Source organism: Papilio polytes, unplaced genomic scaffold, assembly GCF_000836215.1.
Source record: "Papilio polytes unplaced genomic scaffold, Ppol_1.0 DF823177.1, whole genome shotgun sequence".
NCBI classification, from domain to species: Eukaryota; Metazoa; Arthropoda; class Insecta; order Lepidoptera; family Papilionidae; genus Papilio; species Papilio polytes.
Genome location: NW_013526027.1, coordinates 2161293 through 2185150, shown reverse-complemented (window position 1 = coordinate 2185150; position 23858 = coordinate 2161293). Strand labels below are relative to the sequence as shown.

Sequence of the window (23858 nt, the reverse complement as noted above, 5' to 3'; positions counted from 1 at the left end):
GTGAAAAACATAAAATGCAATTCTGTTCCGAGTTTTAATGAACGGCATTTATAAATAAAACAATAGCTTAGTTTCATATTCATATGTTATCAAATCAATTACAATTAAAATTTCTTTAATTCTTTTAAAATATTTTTTACTAATAAACATGTCGCATATTTGAAGTTTGTCTATTCTCTTTTGAAAGATGATGGTCTTGGTATGGTTGATTTGATGTGGCTATATTTCTTCTTATTGGCACTGAGGTTTGGACTCGATTTAGATGTGGCGGGTTCGTTAACTTTGGGCACACGGACCGGCGTTGCTATTTTTTGTTTGAATATCACTAGAATTTAAATTATTAAAATTAATAAGTACTTAAATATACTTCCAATTTTAGAAATGCTGATTAAATTTGACAAATGATGTATATTGTTTGTCGTATTTTACTTACTGTTTAGTTTATTTTTTGGATGTGAGGCATTATCGACTTTTGAGTCTGTTGTATCTTTTTTGAGTTTTAAAAATTTCGGTGAAACTCGACGGAATTTTGCCATCTTTCCTTCTTTCGTTAGCCTCTTGTTAGAAAGTAAGTCGGACGTGGAAGCACGCTCTGCGTATAATTTCCTTGATTTAGGGAAGTCGTAACTCGCACGTCTTGCCCCTGAGAGATTTGGACTTGATGAGAATTGCACTTTAGAGGATTCAACCTGTAATTATAAAAAACACACTTAGATCTGGTTATTTGCATTTAATTTGAGTTACGTAAATTTTAAAAGACCTTGATGTTGTGATTACCGTGTTTGCTTTACACCAACATGTTCAATCTGTTTAAATTAAGTTTTCTTTTTGGTAAGGGGATAAATCTTTAAAGATTTCCTGCCTTCTGGGAAGAAAGCAAGGTTATATTGGGTTTGACCCACTAAAATCTCTTTGGTGGGGATCCTCGCAATAGAAGAGTGTTCGAGATCTCTTTGGAACTCACCAGAAATAAATAAAGGTCTAATCCCCCATTAATACAAAATCTATGTAAATTCCAATGACAACTCTAAGACATACCTTTAGTATAGATATCTTCGACACGTCCAAAGCGAGAGAGGACATGGATGTATCACATTTCCCATCTTCTTGTAATTCTTTAACAATATCAGCCAGCTTAGTGCGAAGACTCTCTGCGTGCCTTTCAGCGGATAGAAGCTTTTCCAGTAATTTATTTTGATGTCCTTGTAAAGGGCTGAAATAATAAATATTCAATAAGACAAATATATGTAAATACTAAAGGTAAGGTTCCCATTTTCTCATCTACTAGATTTACAAAATAAGAATGAATGAGAGAAAGGTATAACAACATATATTGTACATGATTACGTTTGTATGTATGAAGAGCGGGCGCACGCCTTTGACTGAAAAAACGCACAACAGTTGTGCGATTGTCGATTGTTTCGTAGCCCATTCCACTGTTTAGTTGCACAACTAAAAATCGAGTAGTGTGCACCTCCATATTACCTCATAGGAAACACAGCGAGACCAAGCGCCTGTCTTACCACTGGCTGATAGACGCTCAGATAGCTTAAAATTGACGTCACTGTCAGATAAGGTAACATCCGAGATTTCCATCACATATTTTACACGTAGAATTGTTATCAGACAATTTACAATTTGGTGGGACTGGCCCTAGGTTGTGCGATAGTTCAGTTAAAGGTTAGCCTCTCTTACTACTATAAGAATCACCTGGATGTCTTGTTGCGTCGCGAGACACTGTCTGGAGTTGAAGACAGCGTGTATGTGCTCTGCCTCTGGTATGTAAACTGAAACATTAGTCAATACACAAAGAAAACCGGGAAAGGCTTCTTTAAATATAGAATTCCTTTATCATTTACAAGTTTAAAACAATGCAAGTGGACTTCATTACCAGGACAACTAACTGGACCTTGGATATACGCCTAATTTTCACGGGACACAGTGAAATCTTTTTTAAATGTTTATTACGACAGATATGATATACGAAAATCAACATACACATGTTTTTATAGTTTTCAATCTATTTGAAAGAGCATTTTCTATTGGTAAAACTTTCTAACTTACATAAAAAATGTTTCATATTTGAGATACATTTATTTACCTTCTTTTTATCCTTAACATCATGGATATCGTTACACGACATGTCTGTAGATACATGTTTTTGCAATGGCCCTGGTGCGGGAAGGTTCTGGTCGTTCGTGTCTTTAGCGGTCAATGTGTCCAGTGACCGATAGCGTGTCGGTGTTTCCAGTGCAAGTTGAAATTTACTGAAAATGGATTAACTAAAGTTGATTCTACACTAAGGGTCTTTATTAATGACCCATTCAGCTCTTACCGTTTGTCCGGAGTTTTCATTTCGAGCATACTCATCGATTTGTTTTCCATTGAGTCCCGTTTCGGTTTTTCAAGATCGGATTCGCTGTTCTCTTTTATGCCGCGCACCATTTCGAATAATTCTTTAGTTAAACGTTCGCGATATTGTTTTGGTAACGTACCGAGAAGGCTGCTACCATATTCCTAAAGAAAAGGAAATTATTGAGACCAAATTACACGGAAACCCGGACCATTATGGCGCAGTGGTTAATCACTGGATCCACATTATGACCTGGACCCCAGATATGTACCAATGTGTTAAAAGTGTGATTGTGGTACATTATTTGTTAAACAAATGTCATGCTGTAATATTTACCGTTTCTAGTTGTTTTCCTCCTGTCATCCCCGACACTTGCCAGACCCCGCTGTTCTGTTGCTGCGTCGTCGCGGGACAGGAACATGAGAGATTGTTACTTTCCAATACCACGTGCAGACCTGAAGTCTTTTAACAGATTCATTTGTTTTAAACGCCTAAGAAGTCCTTAAGAGCTCCACTGAGCGATCATTTGATCGCGACCAGTCAAGCAACTAGTCGAATAGGCAATCAATCGATTAGATGATATAACTTTTAATCTAGTGATCAGTCTACCAATTTTACTAAGAAGCATAATATAACAACTCATTAAGCAGCGTTTTTACTAGTCCAAAGAATGTGTAGTAATGTTCAATGAAATTGTTATATTTAATAGACTTACGGGGCAATTGATAACGACGGTTCTAGCAGGTCCATCTTCACTCGCGTTGCCGTCGGTTGTAGATAATGTTTTCACGGAATAGCCTAAGCATTGTAACAATGCACACAATTCCACCGCATCACTATGTGTTTCCTGAAATAGTTTGTTAAAAGTAAACTAAAACACCTTATTTCTCTCCGAGATAAAAGTGGTTTGTAACCTTCTTTGGTTTTTTTATATAACTGTGTTATCGTGTCTCTAATCAAATACATTTATAGGATACGAGCTTTCGGCCGCGACTCCGTCCGAGAGGAATTAAGAAAAAAACAGAAGCGAGTAGCTTATGTGTTCTGCCAGACTATCGTCTACAACTATACCAAATTTCATCGAAATCTGTTCAGCCGTTTAGGCTACAAACTCTAACAAACATCCATCCATCTAAACTTTTCTCTTTATAACATTAGTATGATAGGATAATGGAGTCAAAAGTTGCTTGAATTTAAATGGTTTGTTTGTTACATGGAAAGTTTTACAAACTACTATTTTGATTGTTAGAAAGATTTTTAAATACAAGTTCACCCTTACAGTTTCCGGCATCTTTTTGTTTTATCACTTTTAATGCAGTCTTACGTTTTCAACTAACATACGGTTTTCACGCTTTTCTATTAATTTAATATTACTTCACGACACCATTAAGGACGACAAACACATGACATAACTTTTTTGATATTTCTTAAAATTGGTCTCGACTTTTACAACTACCCACAACTTATCTAAAAATGTTGTTTAAACTTTAAATCGTATTTTCTCGATATGAAGAAAAAATAAAACACACTGTTTATTTCAATACTTTTATTCATAGTACTATAAAATTTTTAATCACAATGTTGATGTTTAGATGACAGACATTAAAATGTTGACCCCAAAATTTGCACCTATCTGTTTATTGCATAGATCAAGTACAATACAGAATGGACAATTTTTATTTTAAAAAGTTTTTACATTTTAATTATAAGTCATATAACGCGGCGTGGCTGAGAACTTAGCGTAGGACTTGATGACCTTGTTGACAGCCTCCAGGAAGTCCTTCTCAGTGGCGACCTTGCGGCGCGCGCGGATCGCGAACATGCCCGCCTCCGTACATACAGACCTGATACACGGACAATCAGATTTTCATTAAATATACGTAACTCACTGAAATGGCAGTTTTTACCGCTCTAGGGAGAAAATACGATATATGTGCTTTAACATTGTTTTAATTGATTACAATAAATTATCTTTAATAAGACACATTTGACAGCTGTCATAGAGACAGCAGAGAAAAGTAAATTAAAACAATTCAACACTTTTACTGCAAATCTAAATAATATTGAAATTTTGATTGACTCGCAGTAACTAAGCGAATCCTTAATAAGTAATTTAGTGTTAACAAGCTTTTGCCCTCGAGTCCGTCCAAGCGGAATTTTAAAAAAAAACTTATTAAAAAGCCTCTGTGTTCTTGCAGACTATGTTCTACAGCAGTGTTCAGCAGTTTTGGCTACAAATTGTAACAAACATCCATCTACACATCTAAACTTTCGCACTTATGATATTAGTAAGAAGTAAGATTTATGAAACATAACAATGTGAAGTTGCAGTTACCTGATCTCAGCCCCCGTGGAGTTAGGACAGAGTCTAGCCAGCAAGTCAAAGCGTATATCTCTCTCGACGCTCATGGAGCGAGCGTGGATGCGGAAGATGTGCGCGCGCCCCTCCAGGTCCGGCAAACCGAACTCCACCTTCCGGTCCAGACGCCCAGGTCGCATCAGCGCCGGGTCCAGAGTATCCGGACGGTTCGTTGCCATCAAAACCTATATAATGATTAAATTGTAAACATCATCATCACCAGCTCACTATACGTCCCCACCGAGGGGCTCGGAGCCTACCCTAAAGTTAGGGTGACTAGGCCATAGTCAACCACGCTGGCCAAGTGCGGGTTGGTTGACTTCACACATATCTTTGAATTCCTTCGCCGATATGTGCAGGTTGCATCACGATGTTTTCCTTCACCGTAAGAAGGTCGGGTAAATTATGTACATATGAAAATTCGAAAAATCGAAAATCACATTGGTACATGGCGGGATTCGAACTCAAGACCTGTAGATTACAAGTCAAGTGCCTTAACCACTGAGCCACCAACGCTCAAATTGTAAACGCCCTGGGTAAAATTTTCACGACACCCTTCTTTACCATAACTAGGTACTAAAAGACGACAAACTGTTTTATATACTAATTTATAAGAATTTATTTTTATATGTAATTAATCAAATCAAAAACTACTCCACAGATTTCAAAAATTCTTTCACCATTAGAAAGTTAATTTATCATTGAATGACAGGCTACATTTTTTACTATTTTTTTAATTGTAATGCTTCATGAATAAATATGTACTGCAATGTGTAGCTTTATTGCTTGTTTTTTAGCAACAAAGTTGTTCAAAGCAGCGACAGTTTTTATAGGAAAGTTGTATCAGAAATCAGTCAATACTTTTAAACTGCTTTCTTTCTTTACTCTCCAAAGAAAAAGTAAACTACTGGAATACCAAAGAAAGATGGACTTATAGTATAAGTGAATGACGTACGTAGACTATTGTAAGAAATAATTTTGCGATTTACACCTTTTATTATGTTTAAAATAACTTGAATAATACTCATTTCTGTGTATATTTGAAATTAACATGAAAAAGAAGTATAGGATATGGTTGTATATTGTATGTCCATATTTGCTGCGTAATAATTAATATTTGTTGAAATACACGTGTTTTCGCTAGTAACGCCTATCTTGGTTAACTGTAAATTTAAAACGTACATGGTTTTTATGCTTTTCTAGTACTCACCTTTATATTCCCGCGAGGATCGAAGCCATCCAATTGGTTGATGAGTTCCAACATAGTTCTTTGCACCTCGTTGTCTCCGCCCGCGCCATCGTCAAACCTTTGGATTTAAAAAAATATGATTATCACTAAGGCTAACCCTTAATGTAGATTAGTTTGAGCTTTAAAGTCACATACTGTTTTATCTATACTTATATTATAAAGAGACAAGATTTGTATTTTTGTATGTATTAAAATAACTCAAAAACTATTGAGTCGATTTCAAAAATTCTTACACCGTTAGAAACATAATTTATCTGGGAGTAACATAGCCTATATTTTTTAATTGCATGTGGACGAAGTCGCGAGCAACAGCTAGTATTACATTTCAAGTAGTTCTTACATTTTTTTAAGTTATGTTACACAAGTACATGTCTATTTTAGTTTTTTTACATAATATATTGATTTACTTACCGAGCACCTCCGATAGCGTCGATTTCATCAAAGAAGATGAGACAGGCTTTCTTACTGCGCGCCATCTCGAACAACTCGCGGACCATACGAGCGCCTTCTCCTACGTACTTCTGCACTAACTCGGAACCTGGATAGAATATAAATAACTAACTTTTGCCCACATCTTCACTTGGAAGAAAAGTATACTTATGTGTTTAAGAGACACCTTCTAACAATCAATCAATATAAACTTTTGCATTTATATTAGTAATGTATTCCAAATAAAGATGCTTTGTTAACAAAAACTACCATTTACACTAGTAAATTATGTAATTGAATTTTTTTCATAGTTTTTCGAATTTACAAGTCTTAAAACAGTCATAATTATTTAATCACTAAAATGACAAACTAAGGGACATCTATAATATTTTTAGTCAAATTTAAAATGCGAAAATTTAGATGGGTGGATGGATGTTTGTTAGAGTTTGTAGCTTAAACAGTTGAATGGATTTCGATGAAATTTAGGATAGACGTAGGATAGTCTGGAAGAACACAAAGTCGCGAGCGAAAGCTAGTATAAAATAATTTGTATTTCAATGAATATTTCTTTGTCATTCAACTTTAGTAACAAAGTTATTACCTTCTTGAAATACATTACTCTCGGAGAGCTAATCAGATATCCAACAATACTATTGGACTCTTACTTTGCTCTCCAAAAAAATGCAATTAGGTTGAAAACTATCAAACCAACGCAATAAATGCTATACTATAGGTTTGTAACAATAACAGGTTGCCATACGATATTCGATCTTAAGCTTAAGTGACGCCTAAATAGAAAGCGAGTTTATTTCTTTGTATTGCCATGAAATTAAAGAGAGTATTTAATTTTTTTTTTATCTACTAACTAGTTATAAGTGTTACAAACAAAATATTCTCGAAATAAAGTTTTATTATGATTAGGCATTATGTTTTAACTCACCAATAACTCTGATGAAGCAGGCATCAGTCCTGTTAGCGACAGCTCGGGCACACAGAGTCTTACCCGTGCCGGGAGGTCCAAATAGTAAAACACCTTTAGGCGGCTCAATACCTAACTTGACAAACTTCTCTGGCTGTAAAAAAAAAACAATGTGCAATGTATTTAAAAAAAATGAAATATAAGTACTACAGCCCTAATTCAAATCGCTCCGATAAGCTAAAAATATGTATTGGTACCTGCATTAAATAAAATTTTAGCAACTAACAGTACAGTATTGAAACTAGTTAAATATTTCACAAGTTCTTTAATAATAAAGCCATCTTTAAACTTCAAATTTCATTAATATTTTGACATCTATCAGAATGTTAACGGATTTGTGAAGGGAATAGTTTAACATTGACTTCAGTAATTAAAAATAATCAAAATAATCCTTCATCACAGCTATTAGTTTGGTAAAATAAATATTTTGATATAATTATCTACTAGTACGTCTTTATTCTTCATCATCCACTTGCCCTTATCCCTTACGGAGGGTCGACACAGTAAGTGCTGCTCTTCCATACATCTCTATCAGCCGTCATATCTGAATCCAATTACATTATTCCAATTTATTCTTACATGTAATAATGGTGTTTCAACAACTTCCCGTAGCTTTTCAATCTGTTCCTTGCAGCCACCCACATCGCTGTATGTCACATCAGGCTTCTCTTCCACTTGCATCATTGTGACTGTTGGATCTATCTTAGGTGGTAGTGGAATGTGGATTTGATACTTGTTGCGGTCAACTCTAAAAATATTTTTATTATTTACTGGATTCTTTATTAAGACTAGTCATCACCCGCGTTTACGTCCGCTCGGAATCAAAAAAAAAATATTTAGTCTATATGTTCTTCCAGATTATGCTCTACATTTCGTTTAGAAGATACCCTTAACAACATACAAAGTTTCGCATGTATAAATAATTGCTCATACAGAATATTGCGATATTTAAAAATATTGAACACATTCATTTTGGGAAAGTGTGACAGAAAACGCCAAAACTAGGAAGCTACTTTCCAATTTCATTCCCAATAATATATTTTAAGTATTATTATTACTTACACAACATTGCAAATCATAGAATTATAATCATAGTTCATCTATACTAATATTTAATATAAAATATTTATATTTTTATATGTTACAAATAATCTTAATATGATAAATATGAAAGTCTATATGGATGGATGTTAGAAGGTATTTCCAAAACAACTCAATCAATCAAGACGAGTTTTGGTCAAATTTAAAACAGTCCAGAAGATCACGTAGGCTACTTACTAGAATTTTTTTGCAGTGTTGCCAGCAAAAGCTAGTCTTAAACAAATTAATTACTTGCTTAGATTCACCCAACATATCAGCAAGATAAAAATGTGCCTAGTGTGCTGTTGACTAGAGTATATTACATTCTGCATTTATGTAAAAAAAAAATCGTAAGGATGTAAAATCCTAAAATCTACAATTTCCTATTGCTGCTCATTAAGTAAATAAAATACCAACCCTACTCTCATACCCTCTTCAATATCAGTAGGAGCGACAGAGTCTGCCAGATCAACCACAAACTTGGCAAACTGTTTAACATTGATAATATACTTTGGATCATTGGAGTCTGCATTGATGATTTTTGTGCATCTTGCCACCTAAAAAAACAGTAATGAAATATCAAATTTTACCTATCAATATGGAACCTACCTGGTGTTACCTAAAGAAATATTTAATAAGGATAGATGCAAAATAATAAAAAACTAGCTTATGTTCAACTCTCACATATCAACTACAATTTTTTTAATACACATGTCTAAAATATTGTGTCATATGCCATCATAATGTGCACACCATTGGTTCATCACCCCTGCCATGTTGGCACTGTCCTAAGATAAAAGTGTATAAGATTCCTACCTGTAAAGGTTGTTCATTCTGTAATGTTTGTTTGTCCGCAGCTAAATCCCATAATGCCGGAGGTGCCAGTCCTGTGTCAGATTCCTTGATACCTGTTAGTTCATTGACCCTCTTCATCACTGTTTGAATACCATCTTCAACTTCCTTGATTATCTTAGTGTACTGTCCTTGACCCTAGAAATTATAAATTTTCCTGGTAATTTGTCATTCTATACAAACTTTCACTTTACAATTGTAAGTAAAGTAAGTCCGAAGTGAAAATGCTAAGTCATTACACTCCCAAAACAAATGTTCTTTATAGTGAATTTAAAGTTAAATACTCACATATGATTTTAAAAGTGCAATATCTCCTTCATCCAGTGCTGAAAACAAACTAAAGTTGTAGAAACCAAATGAAAATTTCACACAAAGGGTTAGAAATTATAAAGAACCGAATTACATTTAATCTCCTTTTCTGGTTCTTCTTTGTCATCTTTCACTTTTCTCATATCGTCTCCTAAATGATCTGGCATTTTTATATTATTAGTTTCTTTTTCAAATAATAAATAAATTTATATTTTACTTTTATAAACTAAGAAAACGAAATTCATGAACGCAGAGTAAAAATCGATTATGATTTTCATGAATTGTCATATACTAACCACAGAGTATATAAACTTAATTTACAGATTCAATTAATATTTTTTTTGCAAATAAAAATTCAATTTCGTCTTATTAAAGCACAAAGCGTTTCATTTCTATTCTAATTATTTAATAAAATTTTTGGATAACTTCGTCTAGTGAGTTGTAGAAGCAGTGGCAGACAAGCGAATCATTTCTTTTTTCTTCATTTAATTTTTTTCCCATATCTATCTTGTTGATAATATCTAATTTTTAGATACTGTTTCAAATAATGTTTAATATGTTTCTGACTACTTTACAAGTTAATTTTACCGGACTAAATATTTACTTATAATTTAATTTTCGTTTGTAATTAAAATGTAATTGAACGCATTGACAAATCCTATTCGAGAGCCACCGCGCGGTCTTTTTCAGTACTAAAATTTTGTATTCGTAGTGCTGAATGGAGAAACACATTTTTTCGTGTTTTTAATGAATAATTGCTTTTGAAATCCAGAATATTCAAGTTTAGGTGAGAAATAATTTAACAAATATTTGCTATATTCAAGGTGGTAAGTGTTATTAGCTATACAAAAGTTTTTCCCTCATCATGACCCAGAATGTAAGTAATGTCAAACCCCGGTTTTACTTGCAATTTGGATTGCATTACGTGCATTTTAGACATAAGTAGAAGCTGGAATTATTTCATATTTATTGTAGTAAACTTACGGATGACCGTCCTTGCTGACGTCTATATTTGTATAGTGTTGAGATCACAACGAGGTATCGCCCGGTCTTCATACAACGTAACATTTCTTTTGAGAATGTCTATAAGAATGATCGGATTTATCTCATAGTTATCTGTTAAGATATCTTTTCATCTCCAATATCTATCCATTTTGTACATGATGAATTTCAATTCAGTTTTTCTCTTTATAATATTGTAATGTTTTGTATTTTGAAAAAGGTTGGTATTTGAATACTCTGTTAGAATATTAAAACTCGTCTTTTTAGATTTGGCGGTTTATTTAATTTTTATGTCGCTTGTAAGCAATATGTTTAGATTACATCATTTTCAAGGTTTATTTGCTATTAGACAAATGACCCAATGTCTGTGATAACTATATTTTTATAACCTTTCTTGATATTATGATAAAATGTTAAAAGTTCAAATTTGTAACAAGATTGATTGTATGGAAGATTTCAGTTGACTTCTAACATTTGTTTAATAAGGTATGTAGACTCAACATTCAAAATCATTGAGGTTTAAATAAATATTAATGAAAATAATACTGAAATTTTACTTCATATTACAAGTCAAACATAAATAATGTTTAAAATATTCTTATTAGAATAATATCATTCATTAAATTAATATTTTAGTATAAAAAGTTATGTAAAAGATGTGAAGGTTACACAATGACCATACAAAAAACAACAACATTGGCCTTCCAACAACCAACTATCAAAAACATTTGTCCAATGTTTGATCCACACTACACTTGTGCATGCTTCATGCATTTAGGATGCTTTCTATAAATAACCATACTGAAGTCTCTAGTGTGAACAACACTTGTCTTTATACATAAAAATTTTACTCCAGTAATTTGTTAAGAGATTATTTTTTATTAGTGTTGTGTGAAAGTTGTTTATTCTGTCATTTGGTAAAACAGTGTTAGTTCAAAATGTCATTATCTCCAAGTTCAATGCATCTCTTGGGTTTTTTATTGTGTTATTGTTGTGATGAACATTTTTAAAAATATCTTCAGTAAGGTATGTCCATTTATTACTGGTGACATGGAATTATTTTTTTTTGTCTTGGATGTGTAAAATTATTTGCTATTGTATTTTATACTTTAATGTCTTTATAGTTAGGTTTATATTTGTTTGTTGTTTTGAAGTGTTGTTTACTTTTTATTGAAATAATTAGTACTTTATTAACACTATTTTACGTCCAAAATATAGTATTACACTATTTATGCACCATTTTTTTTATATCCGGTAATTATACAAAATTAATAAATTTAATTATATGAAACAAAATGTGGAATCATTTTTATGGAAATACTAGCTTTCGCCGGCAACTCCTTCCACTTGGAATTAAAAAAAAAAAACAAGAGTAAGTAGAGTATGTGTTCTTCCAGACTCTCCTCTACATCTATACCAAATTTAATTGAGAACCGTTCGGAAGTTTAGGCTACAAAATCTAACAAACATCCATTCATTCATCTAAACATTCACATTTATAATAATAGTGAGATTACTAAGATTTGATTATTATTGTTATTTGAATTTTATTTTATTATTAACAATATGGTATCTTTATGATAGTTGCTTGCATACAGAAGATTTAGAAGTGTGCATGATGTAGGATTAAATGGTTGAGTAATTGTTGCTACTATTTTTACACAGCGATCGAATGACTAAGGGATTTCACTTTAATAGTATTACACCCACAATAGAGAAATGCTAGTGCTTTTTTATGTTGTTTTATATGATTATATGGTCTCTAGAACTGTCATATATATAGAAAAAAATGTTAAAAGTACATAATTTAAATGCTTTATAACTACTTTGTATTGGTCTTATAAAAAAATTAAAACCCATTCCTAGTTTATTTAAGTAGATATAGTAGCTCGGGGGAATATATATGCTAAATATTTTTTTAAATATAATGTCTAAAAAATTTCACGAGTGTTTGAAAAGGAGTGTATTTGGTAGGAGATGGGATGCATAGTTAAGAAAATATCCTCTTTCTTTGTCTAAACTCTGTTGATTGAAGATGGCCAAACCATCTGAAAATGTGCATATTCATTTCTGGTGGCCGCTTACTCTTAAGTTACTTAAATTATTGGTTTTATAATGTGCAGTGTTGCTGGCGAGTTGGCGAGATGCACACTGCCAGCGCCGATGGACAGTACCGCGGTACGAATGGGTCTACGCATGGTAGAGATAAAGTCGCCATATTGGATGCCGGATCTCAGTATGGGAAGGTATGTCCATGTTACATTTTTTTATGTATATAAAAAAAACTTATCAGGAGATAAGACTAATGAAGGACTGGTAACTTATTTTTAATTAATTCGACATATTTCTTCATATTATAAAAACAAGGAAGTTAAGCCAGAAATTATTAATATCAGTAACTTCTGTGAATTTCCAGCACTGAAATATGTTCAAATTATTTTGTTACTAGCTGTTGCTTGCGACTTTGTTCGAGTTAAGTTAAAAAAATTTAAAATCACAGCCTATGTTGAAAGAATTTTTGAAGTAGATCCAGTAGTTTTTAAGTTAGTTCCATACATACAAAAATACAAATCTTTTTTTTTCATATAATATTAGTATAGATATTCTTTATCAAAAAGTATAAAAGTGATGATTGCTTTATATTTAATTCTACTTTGTTTAATACTTTCTTGTTTACACAGTTGTTAAGTTTGTAAGGGTTATGTTTACATTTAGGCCAGAGGGTTAACCTTGTTACAACAAACATTTGTGGCAACTTGGTCTAATGACCTTTGTCTTTATAATTATTTATGTTCCCAAGATCGGAATAATGTATTTAATTAGTAGTTAAATAGTATGTACTTATATTTAATTCTGGCTTTAATAAGGGATTGGCAATATTTAGTAAAAACTAGATAGCCTCAAAACTGAATAGTTTGCAGTTGGTGTCCTTTCGGGTTCTCCAGATCATAAAAACTTAATTTTTGGTTGATACCCTTGCTATTACTTCGAACTTCGCCCGCATGAAATTTAAAAAAATAATAAATTTATAGCCTATATTACTTAGTGATAACATAGCTTTTTAGTAGTGCAAGAGTTTTCGAAATCGTCGCAGTAATTTTTGAGTTATTTCAATACATATGATATAAATATACAAATCTTTCCTTTTTATAATGTTATACAGACTGAAGATGATTAATATTTTTTCTGTAGTTAAACTTTTATTTGTAAATAGGTGATAGATCGTCGAGTACGTGAGTTATGCGTGGAATCGGACATTCTCCCGTTAGACACGCCGGCGTACCATCTCAAGGAGGCGGGATACCGCGCCATCATCATATCAGGAGGTCCCAACTCCGTGTACGCTGAGGATGCACCACGATATGACGCGGATATATTCAAGATAGGTCTACCTGTACTAGGTAGGTTTATTATCAACCTGTCCCTACGGTGTCGGCATAGTGTGTTCTTCCATAAGTGCTGTTATATCTGAGTTCACTCCCTGGTAGTAGTAGTAGGAGGGGCTATGGTTTTCGCAATTCCACGGCTAGCGCGTATTTTGCGTGATAACAGGACATGGATTATTCCAGCCAACCCAGCTCTCCGAAGAACCCCAGTAAACCCTTTATATTGCTGGTGAATTCACTCCCTTCTTACAGCGCTTTGACTAAGCTATCGTAACTGTTTAGTCTCGCTTTGATTCCAATAAGATTATATGGAGCTACTTGATTTAGTTGTGCAACTAAACAGTTGAATTTGCTGAAACAATAAACAATCACAAAGTTGTGCTATAGTTTGGTCAAAGGTACCCACTCTTAAGCATAGGCACTAGATAAGTATAACTGATGGCTGAATACTGAAACGCCATATAAATGTATCAGTCTTAAATGATGACCACTTAAACTTCAAATTTCTTTAAAATTTTAATGTATATCAGATCGTAAGTGTCACGAAGCGAAGTATTTAAGATGCGTTTCAGTATTTAACTTAAAAAAATTGAATTAACTATAATCGTTTCTGGTCTAAGTATCAGTGTAGTTAGTATTCTGATGCAATAATAAAGGACTGCGTACTGAACATTAACCAAATCTAAATGTCAGTGAAACTAAATACATATCATATTTAGATTATTTGATAAAAGGTTATGTTTTTAAATACATTTAAGTATATATTTTTGTATAATAGGTGATATGTTTGTTTATAGGTATATGCTACGGCATGCAGATGTTGAACAAAGAGTTCGGTGGCTCCGTGCTAAGGAAGGAGGCTCGCGAGGACGGACAGTACGAAGTGGAAATTGAGACCACATGCCCCTTGTTTAAGTAAGTACATTTTGATAGAGTATCGTATTTTCTCAAGCTTTTTCTGTTGCCTATGAATAATAAGATATGTTTTTCTTGTATTTAAATAATTTCGCAACGTAAATTATCTAATCTAACATAATTTACTGTCTTAATAAATTCAGTTTTGTTTGTAAATGAGACATAAAAGGAGTGACGTTTTTCGTGTGTGTATTATCTGACGTCACAAAAATTTTGACCAACTTTCAAGGTCTTTTAATCTTTGTATTATTATAGCGGGTGGACACCTTTGGTTAAATTATCGCACAACGGTTGTGCGATTGTCGATTATTTTGCAGTAAATTCAACAGTTTAGTTCAGAACTAAAAATCGAGTAAATTGCGCTCCTCCATATAAGCTCATAGGAATCAAAGTTAGACTAAACGGTTGCGATGGTTTAGTAAATGACCATTCGAAACGATTACTTTTTCTCATTTAAATGCCAATAACCTAATGGTTTGGGGTACGGAATACCGATCTTGCGGTTTAGGGTTCGGATCCCGCCATTCGCCTATTATAAACCACGTCCTAGCACAGGTCCAGAGCTTAGTTAGAATGGTTAAAGGAAATATTAGTAAACTAGTTGTTCTTGTGTGACTTCATCCGCATGAAATTAACAATTTATTGTTTGCATTTGTCAAATTGTCAATTGCAAATGTCAAAATACCAATTACCTTACTATGGCAATCTTGCTTCCTTAATGTTGACAGCAACTTATGGTCTCTTTCCCACATTAGGGTTTTTGTCTAAACTTTTACCCCCTAAGATTACTGGCGTGAATATATATAGCCTAAAGCGTGACATAAGTGTATTGCTTTTTATTAAAAAAAAGTATTACTCAAAAATATACTGTAATCGCTTAGATCTTAGGCAACAAAGAAGTGTGTGTTTACGCTTTATTATAATAGTATAGATAGATAAACAAAAAATCTGCTGATATTAAAAAAAAATGTATTTCAGCCGCCTGGAGAAGCTGCAGCCGGTATTGCTGACGCATGGGGACTCTGTGCAGAAGGTGGGGGAGCGCTTCCGTGTGGGCGCGCACTCCAGCAACCACCTCATAGCGGCAATATACAATGAACAGATGAGATTGTACGGTGTGCAGTTCCATCCTGAGGTTATTGCATTAATATATTTTATAACTTTTAGGGCCTGTCCCAAATTGTAAATTATCTAACAATCCAATGTGTAAAATATGTTATGGAAATGTCGGATTTTGTTACCTTATCTGAAAGTGACGTCATTTTTAAGCTATCTGAGCTCTGGTGGGACAGGTCCTTATCATTTTAAAATTGTTTATGAAGACATTCAGATTGTAATTAAATATTTTTTTTATAATTATATAAAAGTAAATTTTATCGAGATCCCTTTAGCAGTTTAGGCTACAAATTCTAACAAACATTCATCCATCTAAACTTTCGCATTTATAATGTTAGTTAGATATTTGGAATGTTTGGTAATTAATTGTTTTAGCTTGTAATAGAATATACTATCTTGTTTTTTACTAACAGTTATCCCCCGTGTGTATACGTGTAGAAAAAAAACCTATATGTTCTTCCAGACTATGTTCTGCATCTATGCTTTTGGAGATACGTAGTAACAAACATCCATTTAACATTTGCATTTTATAATGTAACTAACTGTTGGTCGCGACTTCGTCCGTGTCAAATAAAAAAAAATAAAAAAATATACAATGGTAAAAGAATTTTTGAAATCGACCACTAGGTCGTAGTTTGTTATTATTGGAATAACTCAAAAACTACTAAGTTTTACAAACACACAAGACCAAAATCTTTCTTCTTTATATTAACATAGGTTACTAATTACTTTTGTTGTATATATTGCAGGTGGATCTAACGCCTAAGGGTAAGCAGATGCTATCAAACTTCCTGTTCGACATCGCGGGCCTGACGCGCACGTTCACGCTGCGCTCGCGCCGCGAGGCCTGCGTGCAGTACATACGAGAAACTGTCGGTGATCATAAAGTACTCGTAAGTATCTTCTTCTTCTTCTGTAGCTCTACAGCCCTTTGTGGGCCTTGGCTTGGTCCAGCAATTTTTACTCTAAGTATACAGAAATACATTTAATATTCAATATATTTTATAATCAAGACGCAAATGTTGTAAAAACTACAATGTAGCTTAAATTTGAAAATTCATAATCGATTTCGATTATTTATGAGAATTTTTTTTTAAATTAGCTATTATAAATTGCTGCGATAGTAACGTCGTGGAATTTAATCATGAAAAAAAATTATAATTAATTATCTGTTATTCTGTATCTATGTCAATTTAAATCGAGATCCGTTGATGCTTTCGGTATTTTCTAAAAAAAAACATTATTCGAACCAATTTTTGTATTTATTAAGTACTAGTGAAATTCGTGGGAAGTTTCGTGATAAAAAAATTTATTACTTTCATTAGGAGCAGTTTTTAATCATATAAATATTAAAATGTTTACTTTACTGTAGGTGTTAGTGAGCGGCGGCGTGGACTCCACAGTGTGCGCGGCTCTGCTAAGAACAGCACTACGTGAAGACCAAGTTATAGCACTTCATATCGATAACGGTAATAACTAGGAAATATCTATAAAAGACTAGCTTTCGCCCACGACTCTGTCCGCGTGGAATTAAAGTCAAAAGAAAGAAGCCTATGTGTTCTTTCAGACTATCATCTATGACAAATTTCATCCAGATCCGTTCATCTTTTTCATTTATAATATTAGTAAGATTTCAAATTGACAAAATAATATAGTAATTAATGAAACTTACAGGATTCATGCGTAAGAACGAGAGCGCAAAGGTAGAGAGGTCGCTGCGAGAGCTGGGCGTGCGGCTACACGTTATAAACGCAGCACATCAGGTATCAAGCTAATTATAATAATTAACGATAATGACCCTTTCATTGGTCTCTATAAATGGGCAGGCTTTAAATTTCGGTAGGTGTCGTTTTTTTCGCCATTTTGACACTGATGGTGACGATTGGCCGCGGTGAAGAGGTGCTTATGAGACAAAGAGCAATTGATCTGCTTGAACCTATTTTAAATTTAAAAACTAAAATCTATGTTAAAATTATTAAAAAATGTATTTTGCAAATATTGAAATAACTCAAAAACAACTTATTTTAAAAAATCTTTCACTATTAAATGTTATAGTAAGTAACATAGACCATGTTTATTACTATTTACGATATCACGATGACGAAGTCGCGAGCAACAACTAATAATAATCAAAGTAAACTACATAGTTTAACTACAACATTATTGTTGCTTCCAATTCGTTTGTATGTAGCCCTATATGTACTTTGTATGTGTGTATATATAAAAAAAAACGTCGTACAAGTATGCTACAGTCCACTACGACATTCTACATATGTAATATTGTAACATCGCACCCGCGGATAAACCAATTATATGGTTTTTGCGGGGCCATATTTGTGCATCTGTTTAATTTTTTTCTGTAAAATTTTCAATAAATATAAATAAAATATATGTGTGTACTTTGTATGTGTGTATGTATGTATGTATGTATGTATGTATGTATGTATGTATGTATGTGTGTATGTATGTGTGTATGTATGTATGTATGTATGTATGTATGTATGTATGTATGTATGTATATGTATGTATGTACGTACGTGTTCCAGTTCCGTCAAGGCAGTACCAGCGTGCGCGAGGCGGGCGGGCGCGCGCGGCACACGCCGCTGCTCTGCCACACCACCTCGCCGGAGGACAAGCGCAAGATCATCGGCGACGTGTTCATACGCGTCGCGGAGCAGGCCGTGCGCGACCTCGAACTGCAGTCAGTCATCAACTTACCTTTAACTTAGTAATATTATAAATGCGAAAGTTTAGATGGATGGATGTTTGTAAGCGTTTGTAGCCTAAACGGCTGAACGGATCTCTATGAAATTTGGCATACGTTTAAAGCATAGTCTGGAAGAACACATAGGCTATTTTTATCCCGGGAATAGTTACGGTTCCCGTGGGATTCATTAATTTAGTTTTTTAATGGTTACTCGATCATTCTGCAACGGTACAACATATCTCATTGAAATTCGGCACAGATATAAAACAAAGTCTGGAGGACACATGGGATAAGCTACATGCCCGAGAAATGTCCGGTTCCCGAGGGATACGTAGCTTTCTTGTCATTTATATGACAAGAAAGCCATTTATCATATATAAATGGGTGAATATGGATATAATTTATACCATTGTAACTAGAGAGGATCAAGTGCTGCTGGGGCAGGGCACGCTGCGGCCGGATCTGATCGAGTCTGCGTCGGCGCTGTGCTCCGGCAACGCGGCCACCATCAAGACGCACCACAACGACACGGAGCTGGTGCGCGTGCTGCGCCAGCGCGGCCGCGTTGTTGAACCACTTAAGGACTTCCACAAGGATGAGGTAATGTGGAACCAAGTCACTTCGCTATTTTGGCGAAGGAAAGCATTTAAAGAAGCCGCTTGCTTGTTTTGCCTTCATCATCATCATCATAATCACTTTATCCTACTCCCGTAGGGTCAGCGCAACAGGTTTTTGTCCTCCACATAACTTTATCATACGTCATCTGTCATCACTCCCTTTTTGATCATGTCACCTTTTCCACAATCCATCCATCTCTTTCTAGGTCTACCTCTACCGATGTACCCTTCCACACTCATAACTAACGTTCTCCTTGTAACATGTGATTCATCTCCTCATAACATGCCCATTACATGCTAACCTTTTACTCCTTACCTTTTCTACTACTTTTGCCTTCAATAACTATAAAGATAAAGGTTTTTAAAGAATCTCACAGTGACGTCATCATGACTTTTTTAAAATCAAAATACGAACTGTCTAACAAATATTACAAAATACTTACTACTAGTATAAATATAAAAAATCGAAAAGAAGTTATCATATAATTTAAAATGGCTTCATGAATTTCAATATTTTTTTTACTAAAACATTGAAAGAATGTGAATACTTTTAAATTTTGTTTCTATTGCGCGTGGACAAAGTTGCGGGCGACTAGTATTTGTGTTTTCTGAATTGTATAACAACTTGTATAGACAGAAATGAAGTTTCTAATTTTGTTTATAAGGTTAACTGTAGATTTAGATTTGCAAGTTCATTATCAACTTGCCCTTATCCCAAAAAGGTTCGGCACAGAATGTGTTGCTCTTCCATACATTTCTATCAGCCGTTATATCTGAATCCACTTCCTTCTTAAGCAATACTATGATTTCCTCAAAGGCCGGCAACGCATCTGTAGTTCCTCTGGTGTTGCGGATGTCCATGGGCGTTGTTAACCATCTTGGTGTTCTCGCCGCTTGTTTGCCCCCTCTTATTTTTGAAAACAAATCCTTCTTTCACACAATACAAGTGGTAGTTCAATAAACGATGTATATATGTAGGTGCGCGCGCTGGGGGCTGAGCTAGGGCTGCCGAGCGCGCTGGTGGAGCGGCACCCGTTCCCCGGGCCGGGGCTCGCCGTGCGCGTGCTCTGCCAGGAGGAGCCCTACGCGGAGCGGGACTTCTCCGAGACACAGGTATACTGAAATCTATGTTTCATCTATCGAAATTGTAATGACAAAAGGCAAAGGCAACGCACTCGTACAGCCACAAATGTTAGTATAACTATGTAGCTCTTTTTGTAATGTGTTGAAAATTATAAAATGTATTTTTAGGCTGGCTGTCAACTATAATTTTTTCAAATTTTATTCTTTATACCATAGTAGTGACAATTTGTTTTTAAAAAATAGATATATTTTATCTATTACTAATATCTAGCAGTAAGTAAGTCTATGTAGTTGAATTATCTTTTTCTTACTTTTGTTAGTATTGCTAATAGATTTTTTTTAAACAATATCAATATAGACAGTGGTCGATGACAATCAAAAGTTAAATTCTTATATATTGTCAATACAAATTCGAACACGGTTTCTCCAGTAATAGGCTCCGCATGCATCTTTATTTACGAGTTATATCGTCTGTTTTGTATCAAGATTCCTTAATGTGCGTCATAATTGTTGTGTCACCAGCTTTTAATGTTTTTTAGGTAATAGTGAAGATAATGGTGGAGTATGCGTCGATGTGCGTGAAGTCGCACGCGCTGCTGGGGCGCGTGGCGGGCGCGAGCACGCCGGCCGAGCAGGCGGAGCTGAAGCGCATCTCCTCCAAGTCGCCCGTTGCCGCCACGCTGCTGCCGGTGCGATCTGTCGGCGTACAAGGTAAATAAATACTTTAAAACGTATTTAAAAACTTTAATCCCTAACAAAAGTGTCTTTTTCCTTAAATGTGTACTACTAGGGAGTTTGTCGGTGTTTTACGTTCAAATCTAGTCCTTTGAACGTTTTGTACGCATTGATAAGACAGTGCGGGACAATAACTAATACGATGTAATTTTATACAGTCTGTACGAAAAGGTCGGTCCGTGGTACACTGCTCACTCCTTTTTATTATTTTTATGTAGTTTTTTATCAATACATAGATTATAAACACACTGCTAATTGGTTACTTATAATAGAGTATTTTACCAAAGTGGAACACAGCGAAGTTCCCCGCCTGTACATATGGAGGTAAATGTATGGATGTTTTCAGGCGACGCGCGCACGTACAGTTATGTGGTGGCGCTGTCGACGGAGCGCTACCCGCCCGACTGGCAGGACATGCAGTACCTCGCGCGCATCATACCGCGCGTCTGCCACAACGTCAACAGGTGTGGTACCACTTAAATATATTGACACCCGTATTATTTTGTATCTATTTGATTTTTAGCATAGTTTGTTTAACTTGTTACCGAAAAAATATATTTATAGAGATAATTTATAGGGATACATAAACTACATTATTTTACTAACATCTCTATTGTACTGCAGGGTTTGCTACGCATTCGGCGGTATAATAAAGGAGCAGGTGACAGACATCACTCCCACCTTCCTCACGCAGCACGTCGTCTCCACGCTACGTCAGGCTGACGACCTCGCCACACAGGTACACATTTCACTTTGATTTATACAGGGTTATTGGTAATTTGACATATTCCTGCTAAGGAGGTGATAAAGGGGATCATTTGTGATCATTTTGGCCCTTATATGCATTATGGAAAAGTTAACCATTATTTAAAAAAACAACCGTTTTCTTATCTCTTAGAAAATACAAAATAACTAGTAACTTGTTCCAGACATCAAAATAAACACGATTTCAATGGAAATATGCATCCGAAATAAACTTTGGAAGTTTTAAAGCTTTAGTTGATTTTTAAAACATTCAATAAAAGTAAATCAAAGCGCGTTGTTTTATGCCTGGCTAACTAAGCACATTTCAGACGCACAATTCATACAGTTCAGAACAGAGAGTGTGTAGCGGTCTTGCATGTTCGTGTGTAGGTGCTGACATCTAGCGGGTGTGCGGCGCGCATCGCACAGATGCCAGTGGTGTTGCTGCCAGTGCACCTGGACCGGGACGCGGCGCTGCGCTCGCCCTCCTGCCAGCGCTCGCTAGTGCTTCGCCCCTTCCTAACCGGAGACTTCATGACGGGCGTCGCTGCGTTGCCAGGATCCGACGCCATGCCGCAAGACGTAAGCAACTCAACGCCATTCACAAGTTCTCTCACTCAACGCCCTATACAACTTCGCTAACTCATAACGTCTTTTATAACTGCGGTAACTCATCACGCCCTATACAACTTCGCTAATTCATAACGCTCTTTACAACTTCGCTAAGTCATAACGCCCTTTACAACTTGGCTAACTCATAACGCCCTTTATAACTTCGCTAATTCGCAGCGCCCTCTAGAACTTCACACTGATGCGATAAAAACGTCTCTTTGTATATGTTTAAAAAATTTTAAATTGTATTTGTTTGTTGTCAGGTTGTGGACAGGATGCGCAAGGAGCTGATGAGCGTGCCGGGCATCTCTCGCGTGCTGTACGACCTGACGCCGAAGCCGCCCGCCACCACCGAGTGGGAATGATCGCACGTGACGCGTCACGTCACATCACGTCACGTCACGACGTACCACGACACGTCTTTTATATATTTTTTTACTGAACGAACGCACTCTAAGGCAGTGGTCCCATTCTCACGTAATTGAACGGTTTTATAATGTGATGTGAAAATATTTGCCTTATGACTTGTTCTGTTAATTATCAAATAAAGGCGTTTTTGTTAATTATAACTTGGTTTGCGATTATTATTTTTAGTATAGCTTACGTTATGCTTGCTTGGGGTTTGCATTGTTTTTCGTCTATTTTCTATGCTACTTAAATTCAAAAACGGACGAAAAGTTTTGTACGCCCTCAGTACGGGTTTTTTATGTTAATAGCGAAGTACGTAAATTGACTCAATTTTTCGTTTCGTGTGGAATATTAGATATTCGAATACAATTGTTATCGATTATTTCGAAGCTTGGTAAATGGTGTTTTTGTTGTCAATAGTTTTGCTAAAGTAAGACTGTAAATAAAATTTTCCAATGTAATATAAATAGGATCACTGCCTAATAATGAATTTGTAAATAGATTGGTATAAAGCGACACGAGGTACTGGTGTCATTTTAAGTCCGTTATTTACCTTCAGTTTTAACTGAACACATGAACTGTACAATTAGAGCAGACAACTGTAGTTTGACAGTTAACATTTTGTCTACAGATCGGATTTAACTGTACATTTCGATTGTTCGGTAAAACTGAAGGTGGTTGGCGGCTTTAGTTCCATTGATCAGTTTTGTAACGACATAGTAATTTATTGTAAAAGGCTGTGTAAATTATAAAGATCCCACAAGTACTGCGCACGTCGAGGTCGATTGAAATAATTCTTGTAAATCAAAGACACATTGGTGTTTTATGGAATGGTTCAGTGTTATTGACTGGAAGTTTCATAATAAAAATTATATTATGCTTTATTTTCAATAAGTTTTTATTATTTATTACCTTATCAGTCA

The 23858-nt window shown here is 34.9% G+C and overlaps 3 protein-coding genes across 3 annotated transcripts; 1 reads left to right on the top strand and 2 right to left on the bottom strand.

Moving 5' to 3' along the window:
• Positions 1 to 158: 158 nt before the first annotated feature.
• LOC106105076 lies at positions 159 to 3644 on the bottom strand. Its single transcript, XM_013285301.1, has 9 exons — positions 3633 to 3644; positions 3069 to 3224; positions 2690 to 2815; positions 2336 to 2517; positions 2102 to 2267; positions 1711 to 1787; positions 1039 to 1213; positions 434 to 689; positions 159 to 325 (listed from the first exon to the last, which is right to left on the bottom strand). Exons 1-9 carry the CDS (start codon positions 3642 to 3644, stop codon positions 171 to 173), a joined length of 1305 nt encoding a protein of 434 aa, XP_013140755.1. The 3' UTR covers positions 159 to 170.
• Positions 3645 to 4014: 370 nt separating this feature from the next.
• On the bottom strand, positions 4015 to 9883 carry LOC106105181 (26S protease regulatory subunit 7). The gene is made up of 10 exons (XM_013285435.1): positions 9705 to 9883; positions 9590 to 9627; positions 9266 to 9439; positions 8867 to 9006; positions 7949 to 8117; positions 7331 to 7463; positions 6373 to 6499; positions 5923 to 6019; positions 4689 to 4897; positions 4015 to 4197 (listed from the first exon to the last, which is right to left on the bottom strand). The coding sequence occupies exons 1-10, from the start codon at positions 9775 to 9777 to the stop codon at positions 4053 to 4055; spliced, it is 1305 nt and encodes a 434-aa protein (XP_013140889.1). The 5' UTR covers positions 9778 to 9883; the 3' UTR covers positions 4015 to 4052.
• A 398-nt stretch (positions 9884 to 10281) lies between these two features.
• LOC106105180 (GMP synthase [glutamine-hydrolyzing]) lies at positions 10282 to 23819 on the top strand. The gene is made up of 16 exons (XM_013285434.1): positions 10282 to 10397; positions 12736 to 12858; positions 13827 to 14013; positions 14796 to 14913; positions 15892 to 16048; positions 16779 to 16922; positions 17402 to 17498; positions 17704 to 17792; positions 18576 to 18730; positions 19156 to 19336; positions 20332 to 20466; positions 20976 to 21147; positions 21518 to 21635; positions 21796 to 21910; positions 22306 to 22497; positions 22791 to 23819. The coding sequence occupies exons 2-16, from the start codon at positions 12757 to 12759 to the stop codon at positions 22890 to 22892; spliced, it is 2064 nt and encodes a 687-aa protein (XP_013140888.1). The 5' UTR covers positions 10282 to 10397; positions 12736 to 12756; the 3' UTR covers positions 22893 to 23819.
• Positions 23820 to 23858: the final 39 nt, after the last annotated feature.